Here is a 14,732-nt window from a genome sequence, read left to right as displayed (position 1 = left end):
ACTGAACAGGCAGAGAATCAGGAGACAAACTTTTAGAAATGCAGTTAAGACACATGCAACACTTAGCGATAGGCACAGCTACACTACTTCCTGAACTTCAGCCAGCTCTTTGTTTCCTGTCTGTCATTATTGGACAAACTGATTAATCCAGGTTTGCCTGACCTCAGTAACAATAAGGGACTGTTCGTTTTTTATTTAAGGGGCCACCGGAGGAGTTTTGAGATCTGTTGTCAAAAAAGACATGACCCTCCCTTCGCCAGCAATACATTTTTCTATGACCCTCCAAAATGTTTGTGAAAAAAGAAATGACCCTCCCCGATAATTTATTGATTAGCCTACTTCTGTACTGGTTTGTGCTTGGCAAAGATGTTCAGATAGCCATTGTTTTTTTTTTTTTTTTTTTTTTAAACCATAAACTCTTGCTTTCTCATCTTACTAGGGCTGTAACGATAGACCAAACCTACGATTCGGTTCGTATCACGATTTTTGATTTTAGATTTGAAAAAAATCATGTTTTCGGTGCTGATGTTTGTGACTCGTTCAACATGTGGGTGGCGCTGCCAATAAAGCAAAAGCTGTCACAAAGAACCAGCAAAAGTAATGATTATTAATATGTCAAATATAGCAAGGAAACATTTTAATTGTTTATTAATAAACAAGTGTTTTCTGTGTCGACTGCAAAGATGAAGTTGACGATGCGTCGCGATCTTCTCAGAACGCGCCAGAGAGAAATGCACATTTCATAAGCAGAAAGCTGTCTGTTTTCCTTCGTTTTGAATTGTTCTGTTTAAAAGTAGACATTTCAAGCTTTCTATATATTTCTCAGGTCTGTGAGGCAAGTAGCATACCTTACGCTGAGTTTCGGTTCATTTATGAGACAAGAGTCCAGTTCACTCGCCCGCGCCTCCGTGATTATCTATTTTCTACTATATTTTTCTTCTTATTTATTAAATCCAGATGAAACATTGATTAAAATTAATATACAATTAATAAAAAAAACGAAATTCACTTTAAAGAAAGGCTTTGTGCTTTCTGTTTGAGGTCTCTGTGAAAATTTTAAAGTCGCTTTCAGAGCAGTCATGTCCGTAATGGAGAACTGTCACGCCCGTAACATTGTTTTTTTTTTTTTTTTTTTTTACATAAATGCGAACACGAAAAATAAAATAAAAATAATATTTTATGTTCTGTGGAGGCCGATCTTTATTCATCCGGTGGGTAGGCCTATATATCTTTTGGTTTGCACAGTGTAATTTATAGAAGAATTACTAAAACATATTTTGCCACCTAAAAGTTAAAGATTTTTTTGTGTCACGTCACATGTGTATTTCCCTCATATTAAATATAAAATTTAATGTGTAGACTGATATTTTTCTAATGTCTTGACTCCTTTATTTTTCCAATGTCTTGACTCCAAAATATTGGTATTAAATGCATTTTCTGAGAATTTATATTTCAAGTTTTGACTGCAAATGTTACGTCTATATAACACTGGAATCGCCCAATTTTAACGAATTTATCCTCAACTAGTTTTTGTGGTGTAGGTCTACGTATTTTATTATGTTAACTTAAATACTACTAATAGTAATTTAAAGATGTGGTAGCCCTACATCTTACACATCGTGGAAACAAAATAAGAATGGAACTAAAATATGGTAGTATCGCGCTACAGCGCACATTCTATCAGCAGCAGTTCTGGCGCCTCAGTCGCAATACTGTAAAACTCGACGTTCACATCACATGTTAATGCAGTGGTAGAGTTACACTCACCGGACACTGTGCACTTATTCGCAATCACAAAAGTTCATTATTTGCTCGTGCTTTAAAGCTTTGCCGGGTAAACATTTCATTGGCATTCTGTTCTGACATGATGCACTTTTTCTGTGTGCAGAACTGAAGTGCGCGCGCACTGTCAAACAGCGCCAAACTGGATTTTTTGTTGGGTCAGACCCATCTGATATCGAAGGGGGGCTGATAACGCGAGATCAACATGGAGCTAAATGGAAAAAAATATCACCAAACAAGCCACTTTGAAATGTTGCTGTTTTCATGTATATAAAAGTTGGGTGACCCTCCCCCTAGACTAAAAAAAGTTGAATGACCCTCCCCTCAACAAAGAATAAAAAGACATGACCCTCCCCTATTTTCCTCCGGTGGCCCCTTCCATAAATACCGAACGGTCCCTAATCAGACACACCTGGATTAATCAGTTTGTCCAATAATGACAGACAGGAAACAAAGAGCTGGCTGAAGTTCAGGAAGTAGTGTAGCTGTGCATAAAGCGTGAGCGAACAAGGTTAATGAGACACAGCTGAAAACAATGAGTGCTGATGAGTTCAGGCAAAGGATTATGGGTAATGAAGTCCATGACAGAATGGCACTGGTCTGGGATTGAGTGCCCTCTGGTAGCTATCAAGGGCACTCCAGTGATCGTGACAATACTGAGATTTAGTGAAATCAACACCTTAAAAACAACATCCCACAACTTTTCATCAATTATTAATTTTTTTTTTTTTTTATTTTTTTTTTTAAAACGAGAAGGAATGAATCTGATTGTGCTCATATGTGGTCAGTGTCAAACATACATTTTTGTTCTGGAGAGAATGATTTATTTTCTCACCCCTTAAACAATAAAATAAATAACTTATATTAATATACTATTCTGTCATAATTTACTCACCCTCATGTCAGTTTAAACATGTATGACTTTCTTTCTTCTGTGGATCATAAAATAAGTTATTTGGAAAAATGTATCTGTATTTGTGTCCATACAATACAATGGAACTGAAAAAAATCCTTCAAAATATATATTTTTTTGTTCCACACAAGAAAGAAATTCAAACAGGTTTGAACAGTCAGTAAATTTTGGCAGAATATGATTTTTTAAATGAACTATTCCTTTAATACAGAGCTCTGAAAGGGAAATGGTAGTGGAATAATATGAGACAGGAGGAAAAATATTGCAAAGCTTTTATATTCACTCTCAAAACTTTTGCTGTTCAATAATGTTCTTGTGTTTCTGTTTTTCAGTGTCACGTTCAGGTCAGATTTCTGTCCTCAAAATCCTCAGTTTTCTTCTGGCAGCTTCTCCGCATCTGCTAGCGACAGTCGTGCTGATTTACAAATGTTACAGAGCGAGAGGTAAAACTTCTGTCTGACACACACACACACACACACACACACACACACACACACACACACACACACACACACACACACACACACACACACACACCGTTTAAATGCTGAAAATGCTTTTTGTGTATTTCACAGTTTCTACTGCTGAAGATCAAAGTCAGTTCGTAACAGAGGAAGAAACTCCAACCTGATATTAATGAGCTGCAATAAAATGTAAAAAACGGGTTTCAAAGTGAAAGTTTTTGAAAACGAGACCCTTATCATCTCTGTGTAAATACAAAAATGCGAATTTGTGAAAACAGTGACATCATGCGCATGCGTAGGCTATTGCGTGTTTAGTCTATAGGCATTTTTAAATGAAAGGCTCCTTACAACAGACTCAAGGATGATATATGTTTTTGAAGCCTTTGTGTTAAAAGGTTTTGACATTTTCTTAAAGGAAGTAAAAATGAGGTTGGGATTATAGTGAATGTTTCTGTCTTTGTGAAGATGGAATTTACCCAGAAGACAAAGTAATAATATAGTATTATTAAGATTAACATCCTTAGAATGGAAATAGGACAAAAACATGATCGATTATGTAATGTGTCAAGTCAAGTCAAGTCAAGTTTATTTGTATAGCGCTTTTCACAATACATATTGTATCAAAGCAGCTTCACAGTATTAAATTAAAATAATACAACAAAGTTTGTTTCAAGAGGAATTTATTGATTGATAAAATTAAATTAAATATCCCCAAAATATCCCCAACTGAGCAAGCCAAAGGCAACAGTGGCAAGGAACCGAAAAACTCCATCAAGTGACCTAATGGTGTCCTAAAACTCCATCAAGTGACCTAATGGTGTCCTAAAACTCCATCAGGTGACACAATTTGTGTCTTGTGCGCTCAGCTCGAGTGAACTATAGTAAAATAATGTGCGTGTGCGCAAGTCTTCATTTACAAAGTCACATCGCCAACTATACTTGTCTTGCATGCGTAATACAGCTTTATTAGTCATTTTTTTACGGATCCGTGTTTACAGGGATATTTTTGATAACGTTGTCATCTGTACAAAGAAAAACGATTCTGTTTTTAGCACATCGTTGTCATGTAATCGTACCCTTGTTCTCCAGAGTGCAGTGGAGATCCTCCAGTAGGTGGCGGCAAATCACTGTCAATGAGTGAGTCATTGAAACTCATTCAAATTAGAGCTGCACGATTAATCGCGATTATGAAATCGCAAAGGCTGCGATTATTTCTTTATGCGCAGCTTGTCATTGATGTATGGCTCTGTAAACACTGTGGGCCCTATCTTACACCCAACGCAATTGACTTTGTACACCGACGCATGTATCATTCCTATTTTGCACCCGCGCACAGCGGACTTTTCCCTCCACAGACGCACTCCGGTAAACTTGGGAATGAACTTGCGCTCCCGGGAGCGGTTCAGCGCAAAGAGGAGGCGTGTTCCGGCGCAAACGTTCCCTGATGCTATTTTGCAGGTTTAGAAAATTCCGCCACTGACCAGGAAAAACCGAGTCTAAAGTCAGTGGCGCGTTGCGCATGTTATTCATATGCTTTTAAGGGCGCATGCTTGGCCATAATCAATCTAGCGTGTGCACAACGCGCATACACTTTGCTTATCTCATCTACACACAGACGCAGCAGTTCTCATTTTTGCAAATCATACATTATTACAAGGAAAAATATTAACGCACGAGGGAAATCATTGTGGTGTCCATGAAGATGTGAAAAATAGGCATAAATCTAGCTTACACATTTACTGAAATTATTACACGCCTGTTTAACCGAAGCTAATTTGGGTGGGTTTCTCCATCCCCATACAATGTCACATCTCTGTCTTTTACGGCCCTGACGAGAATGTCGGTCTCCTCGGCTGTGAACCGCTCCTGGCAAATCCGCCGTTATAATAGCAATCCGCCATGGAACAAGCGTGCCTGCTCTTGAAGGCAATGTGCGTGCGTGCGTGCGTGCGTGCGTGCGTGCGTGCGTGCGTGTGTGTGAGAGAGAGACTACCGATCAGCCGTTCTGCACTGACAAACTCCGCATAAAATAATCGCAGCCTTTGCCAAATCAGGTGCGGTTTCAAGCGATTAATCGTGCAGCCCTAATTCAAATCATTCGTTCAGAGATTCTTTCATTACGTGTTGCTCAGACGAGCAACTGTTCTCATGTGGCTTTGTTTAAAACTATTTTCATTTAGCAAAAAAAGACAATATGTGTCTATAATGTAAGTTACATAATATTAACTTGTTTATTTAACCGTTCTATAACAATATCACACTTGAAATATGCTTTTCCAGGAAAAACGGCTGTCTTGCTCTTTACTCTTATTGCTTACCTATATCATAAATAAACATCAGGAACTCATTTAAAATAATATTAAACTTGTATAAAATTCAGGAACTCATCATTGGTACATTCCCCAATGTATTGATTTTGTTATAACATTTTTGTGTTCATAAACCTGTGAAAACCATTTGTGTCTTAACCATAAACTGTAAAAAAAATAAAAATAATTGTGTATGTGTGTTTTTGTGTATGTTCTTCCAATAGTTTGACAATGATTCCATGTTGCTTGTTCTAGATCACTCATCTCAGTAATTAGTAAACATGCCAGTTTTATTCTGTATCAAATGTTCTGTATAAACAAATTACTAAATAAATAAGTGTGGATTTTAACTTATTTGGATTTGCTCTTTAAAACAATTGTTAGAACCCTGATCGAACTCAAATGCCTGTATATTTCTAGTAATCCTGAAGATCTTGAGTTTGTTCAGGTGTTTTTCATTATAGGGTTTGAGCTAAACTCTGCAGGAAAGTGGATCTCGAGGACTTGTAGTTGCCCACTGGTTTATTTAATGTAACATCAACGCTCTTTAAATGGTTGGTTCACCCAAAAATGAAAAAAAGGAAATCACCATCATGTCGTTCCAGAACCCGTCGAACGTAGAACCCGGAAGCGCTGCACTGTGTTTAGAGACGCTATTCTCGTCGCTTCATAACATTAAAGGGCACCTATTATTCCCCTTTTTACAAGATGCAATATTGGTCTTGGGTGTCCCCAGAATGCATTTGTGAAGTTTCAGCACAAAATACCCCACAGTTAATTTATTATAACCATTTGAAAATGTCATTTTTGGGGCCTGTTTTAAAAAGAGCTGTTTTGGAGTGTACCACCTTAAATGTTAATGAGCTGCATATCCCCGCCCTGCTGCTGGACCCAGATGATGAAGAGACACGAATGAGAATGGACTAAACGTCTCGGAATGGTTATTTGATACATTTATGTACTTACAAAGTTTTAATCGCGTCCCCTTTGCAATTATGGATGTGCAACACACACACACACACACAAACTGTGATAACGTTCGCGCAATTTTTTGAAACTACACACACACACACACACAAATACTGTGATAACGTTTGCTAAGTACAAACGATTTATTTATTTTTTTCTTAAGGGGAGGGAGATAGACGTTTATATACTGTCTATGGAGATAGAGCAGACCTTCATTTATTTACATTTGTAATTGCTGCAAAAATGATAGCCTACGTGACATAAAACTGTCTGACGTTGTTTGTTGAGACATCTATGACGACGACAATAAATAGCTTTAGACACATTTGTTGTTGAACTGGCTGACATCGATTGAAATGACTATTTGCTCAAAGATCATAAAATACACTTACTTCTGGAGGTGACGTTGAATCGCGAACTGTAGGCAATGATCCACACTTGATTAACTTTGACCCTCGTTCACTAAACAGTCAGTCAGAAAATGAAGGAAGTTTAAGTGGCGCCGTTTCTTCATAAATAAAATCCATCCGCTGCGTTTTCAGTGGCTCTGATGTCAGTGAAGACTACTATGTCCATTCTTAAATTCCACAACAGAACACCTAAGTTACACTTCTTATGAGACATTACACACCGGCTGTCGTTGAAACAATGGAGGATGCAGATCACCGAGGGCGGGGTCTATGCCAAAACCAGACTGTCAATCAAACCGCGTCGGTGGGGCTTAGCGCATTTCTACGTCACAGTGAGGGAAATCTAGAACAGGGCGTTCTGAGACAGTGCTTGTGATTTATTGAGATAGTAAAAAAACTACTGGGTGGATTTTTATCATTCTAGGGTGGTTTTGCTCACACACTGCCAACACACATTTATGTTCAAACACCATGTAAAAGTGAATTTTGCATAATAGGTGCCCTTTAAGGTTGAACCACTGGAGTCACATGGACTATTTTAACCCTTGTGTGGTGTTCATATTTTTGTTACTCTGCCAGTGTTCGTGGGTCTGGTGGACCCGCTGCATTTTGGGGTTTTTAATTCAACACAATCAAAAATGTTATGTTAAAATACTCAACAGATGTTTACTTCATCCCAATTACAAGCAATATAAACAGCATATATGGTTAATATTTTCTCTTTACCTTTGTTCGATCACATTTAAGAATTGCAACCTCGTGTGGGAATGGCAGGAGTAGAAACACAAAACTCACTCTTGCACTCTTTCACACTTACACACAATCTCTCTCACACACACGCACGCACACACACATTCATGCACACACATACACACACCCACAACACACACACCCACAACACACACACAGACACACACAAAACACACACACACACACACACACACACACACACACACACACACACACACACACACACACACACACACACACACACACATACACACACACACACACACACACACACACACACACACACACACACACACACACACACACACACACACACACACACACACACTCACTTGGATATGTGGTGTACGGTCACTCTCCATAGGCATAATGGTTTTTCTAATGTACAAACTGTATAATATATCCCCCTACACTAACCCTAGCCCTAAACCTACCAATCACAGAAAACTTTTGCCATTTTTTTGAATTTCAAAAAACACCATTTAGTATGTTTTAGTATGAGGACACAGATGTCGTCATAAACCATGTTTACGTTGTAATACCCATGTCATTATACACATTTGTGTCCTCATAAACCATATACAAGAACATACACACACTAACAGCAGGCCCTGACAGGAGGAGGACAGAGTAAAGGTACACAGGACCTACAATTTCCACACTTTTATTAGCCCCGGGTCCAGTGGACCCGAACATCCTGTGTGTAATATAAATGTGTAGGGGGGGTGTACAGTGTGTGGTTATTGAAAATGTGTTCTGATATATATTCCTCACAGAAAATGAGCCAAGGCCAATGAGTCTCAGTTTAAAAAAAATAATTAATTGTATCATTTTTCTTTTGCTAAAAAATGAAAACGGGTCCAACAGACCCGAACACCTTAAGGGTTAACAATGTCTTTACTACCTTTCTGGGCCTTGGAAGTGGTTGTTGTATTGCTGTCTATGTGGGGTCAGAAAGCTCTCAGATTTGAGATTTGAGGCCAGCAGCCGTATCACCCTGTAGCCCAAGACTGGTTGTCCACTGAAGCTCAGCAGGGTTGAGTCTGGTCACTCTCTGGATGGGAGACTCCTGGGTAAACCAGGCTTCTGCTGGAGAAGTGTTAGTGAGGCCAGTAGGGGGCGCTGCTCATCCTGGGGTCTATATGGGTCCCTGACGCCCCAGTGTAGTGATGGGGACACTATACTGTCAAAGAGCACCGTCCTTCAAATGAGACGTTAAACCGAGGTCCTGACTCTCTGTGGTCAATTAAAAATCCCATGGCACTTCTCGTGAAGAGTAGGGGTTTAACCCCGGTGTCCTGGAGCCAAAGTCCTTCCATTGGCCCTTATCAATCTAGCCTGGTAATACCAAACTCTGCTACTTCGCTTTGCTTCGTAGACAGAGTCTGGAATGGCATAATAGAGAAGTGTTTTCTCTCTCGCGGGGGGGCGCTTGTCTGAAGTTTAAAATCATTGGTTACCCGTAAGCCAATCACATAATGTTTGGTTATGGCGTGTGTTATGCGCATGCTCAGCCGCATCTAACTTCCACTGTAAACACACATATGATGCGAAAACAAAAACCATCGAGCGAAACACCGGAGTGAACATGGCTGTGAACGACTTCTGCAGATTATGTGAAGTAAATCTATGCATCCACGGTACAATCAGCGTCTACGTCACGGCTCTCAGCCCGCCCTCTGTTCGTTGATTGGCCCGGCTGTTTTCAGGCCGGAGGAAAACGGAAAGCTATGACGCTGTCTCAGACTGAGTACAGAAGCGAAATGAAATTGAGCGGAAGTACGAAGTCTGACGTAGTCAGGCTATTATCAATCATGGCCTCCTAATAATCCTCATCCACTGAATCGGCTTTATCACGCTCTCTCCTCTCCAGCTGTAGCTGGTGTGTGTGTGTGTGTGTGTGTGTGTGTATGTGTGTGTGTGGTCAGCGCACTGGTGCCGTTGTACTGTGGCTGTATCATCACTGGTGGTGGATGAGGAGATTCCCCTGACTGGAATGTAAAGTGCTTTGGGTGTACAGTAGTATAAAAAGCGTTATATAAATGTCTCATTCATTTCATCAAAAAGGTCTTCATTTGTGTTCTGAAGATGAACGAAGGTCTCACGGGATTGTAACGACATGAAGGTGAATAATTAATGACAGAAACTTTATTTGTGGCTGAACTAACCCTTTAAGGGAGAGTATAGGTGGCTCTTAAAAGAGTCTCTGGGTTCCCTGATCAGACAGCCGAGCTGCTAAACACATTTATGCTCGTGTGAGGGATGATGTTTTACGTGGATACTGGAACAGGCCTTAAGCACTAAGCCTTGTTTACGCAATAGATAATGCAACCAAAATTTACATCGCAAATATGGAAACATTTGTATTCGTGCTGAGAGTTGTAGTTTAAGTTTCGCTTCAAATAAATTTGTTTGGCTTCATTGTTCATAATATAGCCATAAATACAATTTAATATTATATATATATATATATATATGAGCTATTCTGAATAGCCTAATGGTAAAATGTAAAGGATTTGTTGTTGAATTATACTTGACTGTGTTATTGATGCGGTTTAGACTGACATTTTTTGTAATAATACAGAAAACATTTTTTAAATAAAGTCTTTAGTCTTTAATGCCATTATGTTTGACATTTAAGAGAGTTTGTGACATTCTGATAATTAATAATCAAAATATGAAAAGAAATAAGTGATCAAATAGTATTCAAATAACTTAAATATGTTCTCTTATGGAACATCACAGTCGAGACACATTGGTTGCTTTGATTTTAGTTGTTCGCTTCTACAAACTGGAAGAAAAGTTAGAAATAGACATTGAAAGAGCAGCAAAATAAAAATGATTATAAAAGTAAATAGTTAAATATGTTTACCTGTGTTACTCAACATGATGTCCTCTTCATGACATACACACTATATATGAAATGGATTTGACATTAAAGATTTATAAATAAATAAAAACAGACAGAGAGCTTGAACATATTGTTTGACTCTAATTATGTGTGTTAAAATTCACCCATTATTCTATTCATTTAAATTACATTTGTAGGTTGACAAGTCAACATTTGTGAACAAGTAGTGAAAAATCAATAGCGCAGCGCACAGACCTCTGATATACTATAGTGAAAACACCTGAAACTGATTCAATCTGTATTTTATGAGGGAAGAAGCTGGATTGTCCAAAAAACATTCAAATATAAATGTTAATAAAAATGTTTTTGCATTCTCAACATTTGCTGAACACAAGAGCCAATGTCATTAGAACAGTTTTTTTCCTTTTAGTCTAAAAAAAAAAAGCAACAGATTTAAAAGATTATTTTTATTTATTTTTTTGTAAATATAAAAGTAAACCCTTGAAATAAGTCGATTTTATGTTATGACATGAATTTGAGTCTGGGAGCTTAAGCCTTGTCTGTGAAACCAGCCATAAAAGTCTTACATCTTATTGTTCTACAATATTTTCCGCGATATAGGTAATTAAATCTGCAATTCAACTGCTCTTTAAAGACAATATGTGTGGCTCTTAAAAGAACCTTTGTGTTGTGTGTTGAGCTGAGCTCTACTTTGAGCTGGTGTATTTGGTCACAGCCTTTGTGCCCTCAGACACGGCGTGTTTGGCCAGCTCTCCGGGCAGCAGCAGACGCACGGCGGTCTGGATCTCTCTCGATGTGATGGTGGAGCGCTTGTTGTAGTGAGCGAGACGAGACGCTTCACCGGCGATGCGCTCGAAGATGTCGTTGACGAACGAGTTCATGATTCCCATCGCCTTGGAGGAGATCCCGGTGTCGGGATGAACCTGCTTCAGGACTTTGTACACGTAGATCGCGTAGCTCTCCTTCCTGGACTTTCTGCGCTTCTTTCCGCCCTTGCCGGTGGTTTTAGTGACGGCCTTCTTCGAGCCCTTCTTGGGTGCAGATTTCGCTGGTTCAGGCATGATGCTTCAGTCAGAGAAATACAATAAAGCTGTGATACTACAGGCGGGCTTTTATGCACTGCTCTATGCTAATTTCCAAAGGGAAGTACGTCCTTCTCTGATTGCTCGTTTTCCTGGGCCAACCCATAGAATGATTTCATTGGCTACATTAAAAGTTCCTTGACTTGTAGGACACCCAATCACAGGCTTTAAATGTTAATCCCGCCCATCGCCTCATGTCTTACTACCATCCCCCATTCTATCATGTTTCTTTGTTTCATTTTCCCGCATTTTTCGTAATGCAATGCAGTATTAAATATTGAAAGTTCAATATTGATCATTTCAGTTTAATCAACTTGAAAACAATTCATATTTCATAAAAACAAATAAGTGTGGGATATTAATTTTCCACATAATGACGAATGTTACAATAACGATTTTATCACTGAATGTAAAAATTTTATAAATAAAAAAAATAAAAAAATAACTCAATCTCGTTAATCTTCACTTAATATAGTTTTTAACCACTTGGAAACTCATTCTTTGTGTGTAAATGTGGGTGGCTCTTAAAAGAGCCGTTGGGTTTTTCTTCTTCGTGGATCTCTTAACCCCCGAACCCGTACAGAGTGCGTCCCTGTCGCTTCAGCGCGTACACAACATCCATGGCGGTGACGGTCTTTCTCTTGGCGTGTTCAGTGTAAGTCACAGCATCACGAATGACGTTCTCCAGAAACACCTTCAACACACCGCGAGTCTCTTCATAGATCAGGCCAGAAATACGCTTGACGCCGCCACGTCGGGCAAGACGACGAATAGCGGGTTTAGTGATTCCCTGGATATTATCGCGAAGAACCTTTCGGTGACGCTTAGCGCCTCCTTTCCCGAGTCCTTTCCCGCCTTTTCCTCTTCCAGACATGACGACAAATATTTTTCGATCCTCAACAGCAGATGATAGACAAAACACTGGGGAAGAGGAGTTTATAGTCAGTTAGCGGACCTAGTTGAAACCACATTCAGGGGCGGTTCTATTAAACGTCACCAGTTACGCATTTCCAAGTCGAGGTCCGTCTTTTGATGCTTGATACTAGTGGAAATTAATAGGATTTAAGGAATATTGATAACTGCATAATATATTAAATAAAAATAAATATGCATTAACTGTAATAATAATAACCACATAAACATAATATAATAACTACGTGTCGCAGCATAACACACACACAAAAACACTTAACCATCGTTCATTTCCTTTTATACTACTGACAGTTTGCCAAAGGCTGTGCGCCTCCTGATTTTCCGCTCAATCTTCTATTATTTTTCAATTTGGAATTTTCGAAGCCAGAAAACAGATTAAACCACTCTTATATTTGTGCACCAGAACCCGTAATTGTTCCATAATGTTGTACAATACGATATAATATTTTTAACATCAAAATATTTTTTAACGATGCCAAAGCAGTTTATTCATAGTACAAGAAATAACCGTGCATTGCTATTTGTACATCAATCTAATGCAGCGTGTTACTTCGATAGGAAAGGCTCAGAAAACTATATGTATTATTTTAATTTAACACCATGAAGTACAAAAAGCTAATTTTATTTTTATGCTGTATATTTAACTTCAATAATGACAGGATTAATGTAATCACTCTTTCTTGGAGAAATTGGGTGGCTCTTAAAAGAGCCTTTGGTTTGAAGAGAAGCTTCCGTCAGTCTACTTGGCCTTCGCGGGCTTCTCGGTCTTCTTGGGCAGCAGCACGGCCTGAATGTTGGGCAACACACCACCCTGAGCGATGGTCACGCCACCCAGAAGCTTGTTCAGCTCCTCGTCATTGCGCACCGCCAGCTGCAGGTGTCGAGGGATGATGCGGGTCTTCTTGTTGTCCCGAGCGGCGTTTCCAGCCAACTCCAGGATCTCAGCGGTCAGATACTCGAGCACAGCGGCCAAATACACCGGAGCTCCGGCACCGACGCGCTGGGCATAGTTGCCTTTGCGGAGAAGCCTGTGAACACGGCCGACGGGGAACTGCAGTCCCGCCCTGGAAGAGCGACTCTTGGCCTTAGCACGAGCCTTTCCCCCGGTTTTACCTCTTCCACTCATTGTGATTTAAGTTTGTTTACAATTAGCGAGGGAAACAAATACAATGCGTTTGCCAGTTGTGAGGTGACTTATAAAGGAAAGCGTGACAGTCTCCTATTGGCTGAAATCTGAAAACATTCCCAGCCAATCAGTGATCTTCTCTCTGAACACCAAACCCCCCCTTTCTGCTGCTTACACTCAAACACGTCACGCTGTAGTATCATTTAATGCCGCTAGTCTTCCTTTTAAAGGGTGACTTTATTTTGATAATGTTGATGATGATGATGATAATTATGATGATAATGATAAAAATGTGTGATTACAAGTTAAACACTTCGGTCATTAAGCATATTAGCTTCAGTTTAATTGTATAAATATGTAAACATGTGTATACATAATACGAATTTATGTATAATATACATTTATGTATTTATGCATAAATACTTAAGACTTGATCAAAAACATTTGCACCTGTTCATTTGCTTTCACTTGAAAGCCAATGTCACTTTTGACCAATGAAATAACACTCTTTACTATTAACTAGTGGGTGGCTCTTAAAATAGCTTTTTTATTTATAAAACAAGTAAAAAGACTGAGTTTATTTCTTTGTAGCTGTTGTGTATTAGTTGCAGGGATGGGCATTATTTCAGATACATGTATTTAAAATACGTATTTGTATTTTAAAGCCTTTGGAAAAAATCAAATGCAATTTGTATTTAAATACATTTAAGATGAGTATTTTTGTATTTTCAAAATACATACAGTAAACTACTTTTTGCCAGTCAACCTCTTTATCAGTGTACTGATTTTGTGCATCAACTAGTTCAGACATTCACTAGCTCAGCATTGGATCAGCAATTTTTCTTTTCTTTTTTCTTTTTTTTTTTTTATAAGGTGAGTATGTCATGATCAATTCTACTTGTTGATTAAAGTTAAAATAGTGTATTATTCACTTCAGTTAACATGAAAGAATAAAAGAAAGAATAGTTGATTTTTATCAACTAGCTTGTCAAATGTGTTTAAAGCATTACTGCATGTTAGGGCTGGGTGATATGACACTACATATCATAGCGATGATATAAAGTTTGAATTGATGGAACTTTTTCTAAATCGTCTACATAGATAGGCCTATTTGTGGGGTAA

The 14,732-nt window shown here is 38.7% G+C and overlaps 4 protein-coding genes and 1 long non-coding RNA gene across 5 annotated transcripts in view; 2 read left to right on the top strand and 3 right to left on the bottom strand.

Moving 5' to 3' along the window:
- Positions 1–14,732, top strand: part of LOC309493191 (titin-like) — a 442,694-nt gene that overhangs the window by 191,242 nt on the left and 236,720 nt on the right. The gene's annotated exons all lie outside the window — the stretch shown is intronic.
- Positions 174–1,369, top strand: LOC309493388. Its single transcript, XR_014203897.1, has 2 exons — positions 174–699; positions 751–1,369. It is a non-coding gene; the product is annotated as an uncharacterized lncRNA (long non-coding RNA).
- Positions 10,737–11,906, bottom strand: LOC309493315 (histone H2B-like). The gene has a single exon (XM_082162490.1). It carries the CDS (start codon positions 11,528–11,530, stop codon positions 11,156–11,158), a length of 375 nt encoding a protein of 124 aa, XP_082018616.1. The 5' UTR covers positions 11,531–11,906; the 3' UTR covers positions 10,737–11,155.
- Positions 12,004–12,459, bottom strand: LOC309493329 (histone H4). Its single transcript, XM_082162502.1, has one exon. The coding sequence runs from the start codon at positions 12,423–12,425 to the stop codon at positions 12,114–12,116; it is 312 nt and encodes a 103-aa protein (XP_082018628.1). The 5' UTR covers positions 12,426–12,459; the 3' UTR covers positions 12,004–12,113.
- Positions 12,947–13,662, bottom strand: LOC309493295 (histone H2A-like). The gene has a single exon (XM_082162468.1). It carries the CDS (start codon positions 13,608–13,610, stop codon positions 13,224–13,226), a length of 387 nt encoding a protein of 128 aa, XP_082018594.1. The 5' UTR covers positions 13,611–13,662; the 3' UTR covers positions 12,947–13,223.

Source organism: Leuciscus leuciscus (genome assembly GCF_965113295.1).
Source record: "Leuciscus leuciscus genome assembly, chromosome: 2".
NCBI classification, from domain to species: Eukaryota; Metazoa; Chordata; class Actinopteri; order Cypriniformes; family Leuciscidae; genus Leuciscus; species Leuciscus leuciscus.
This window is presented reverse-complemented; position numbering and strand designations above follow the sequence as displayed.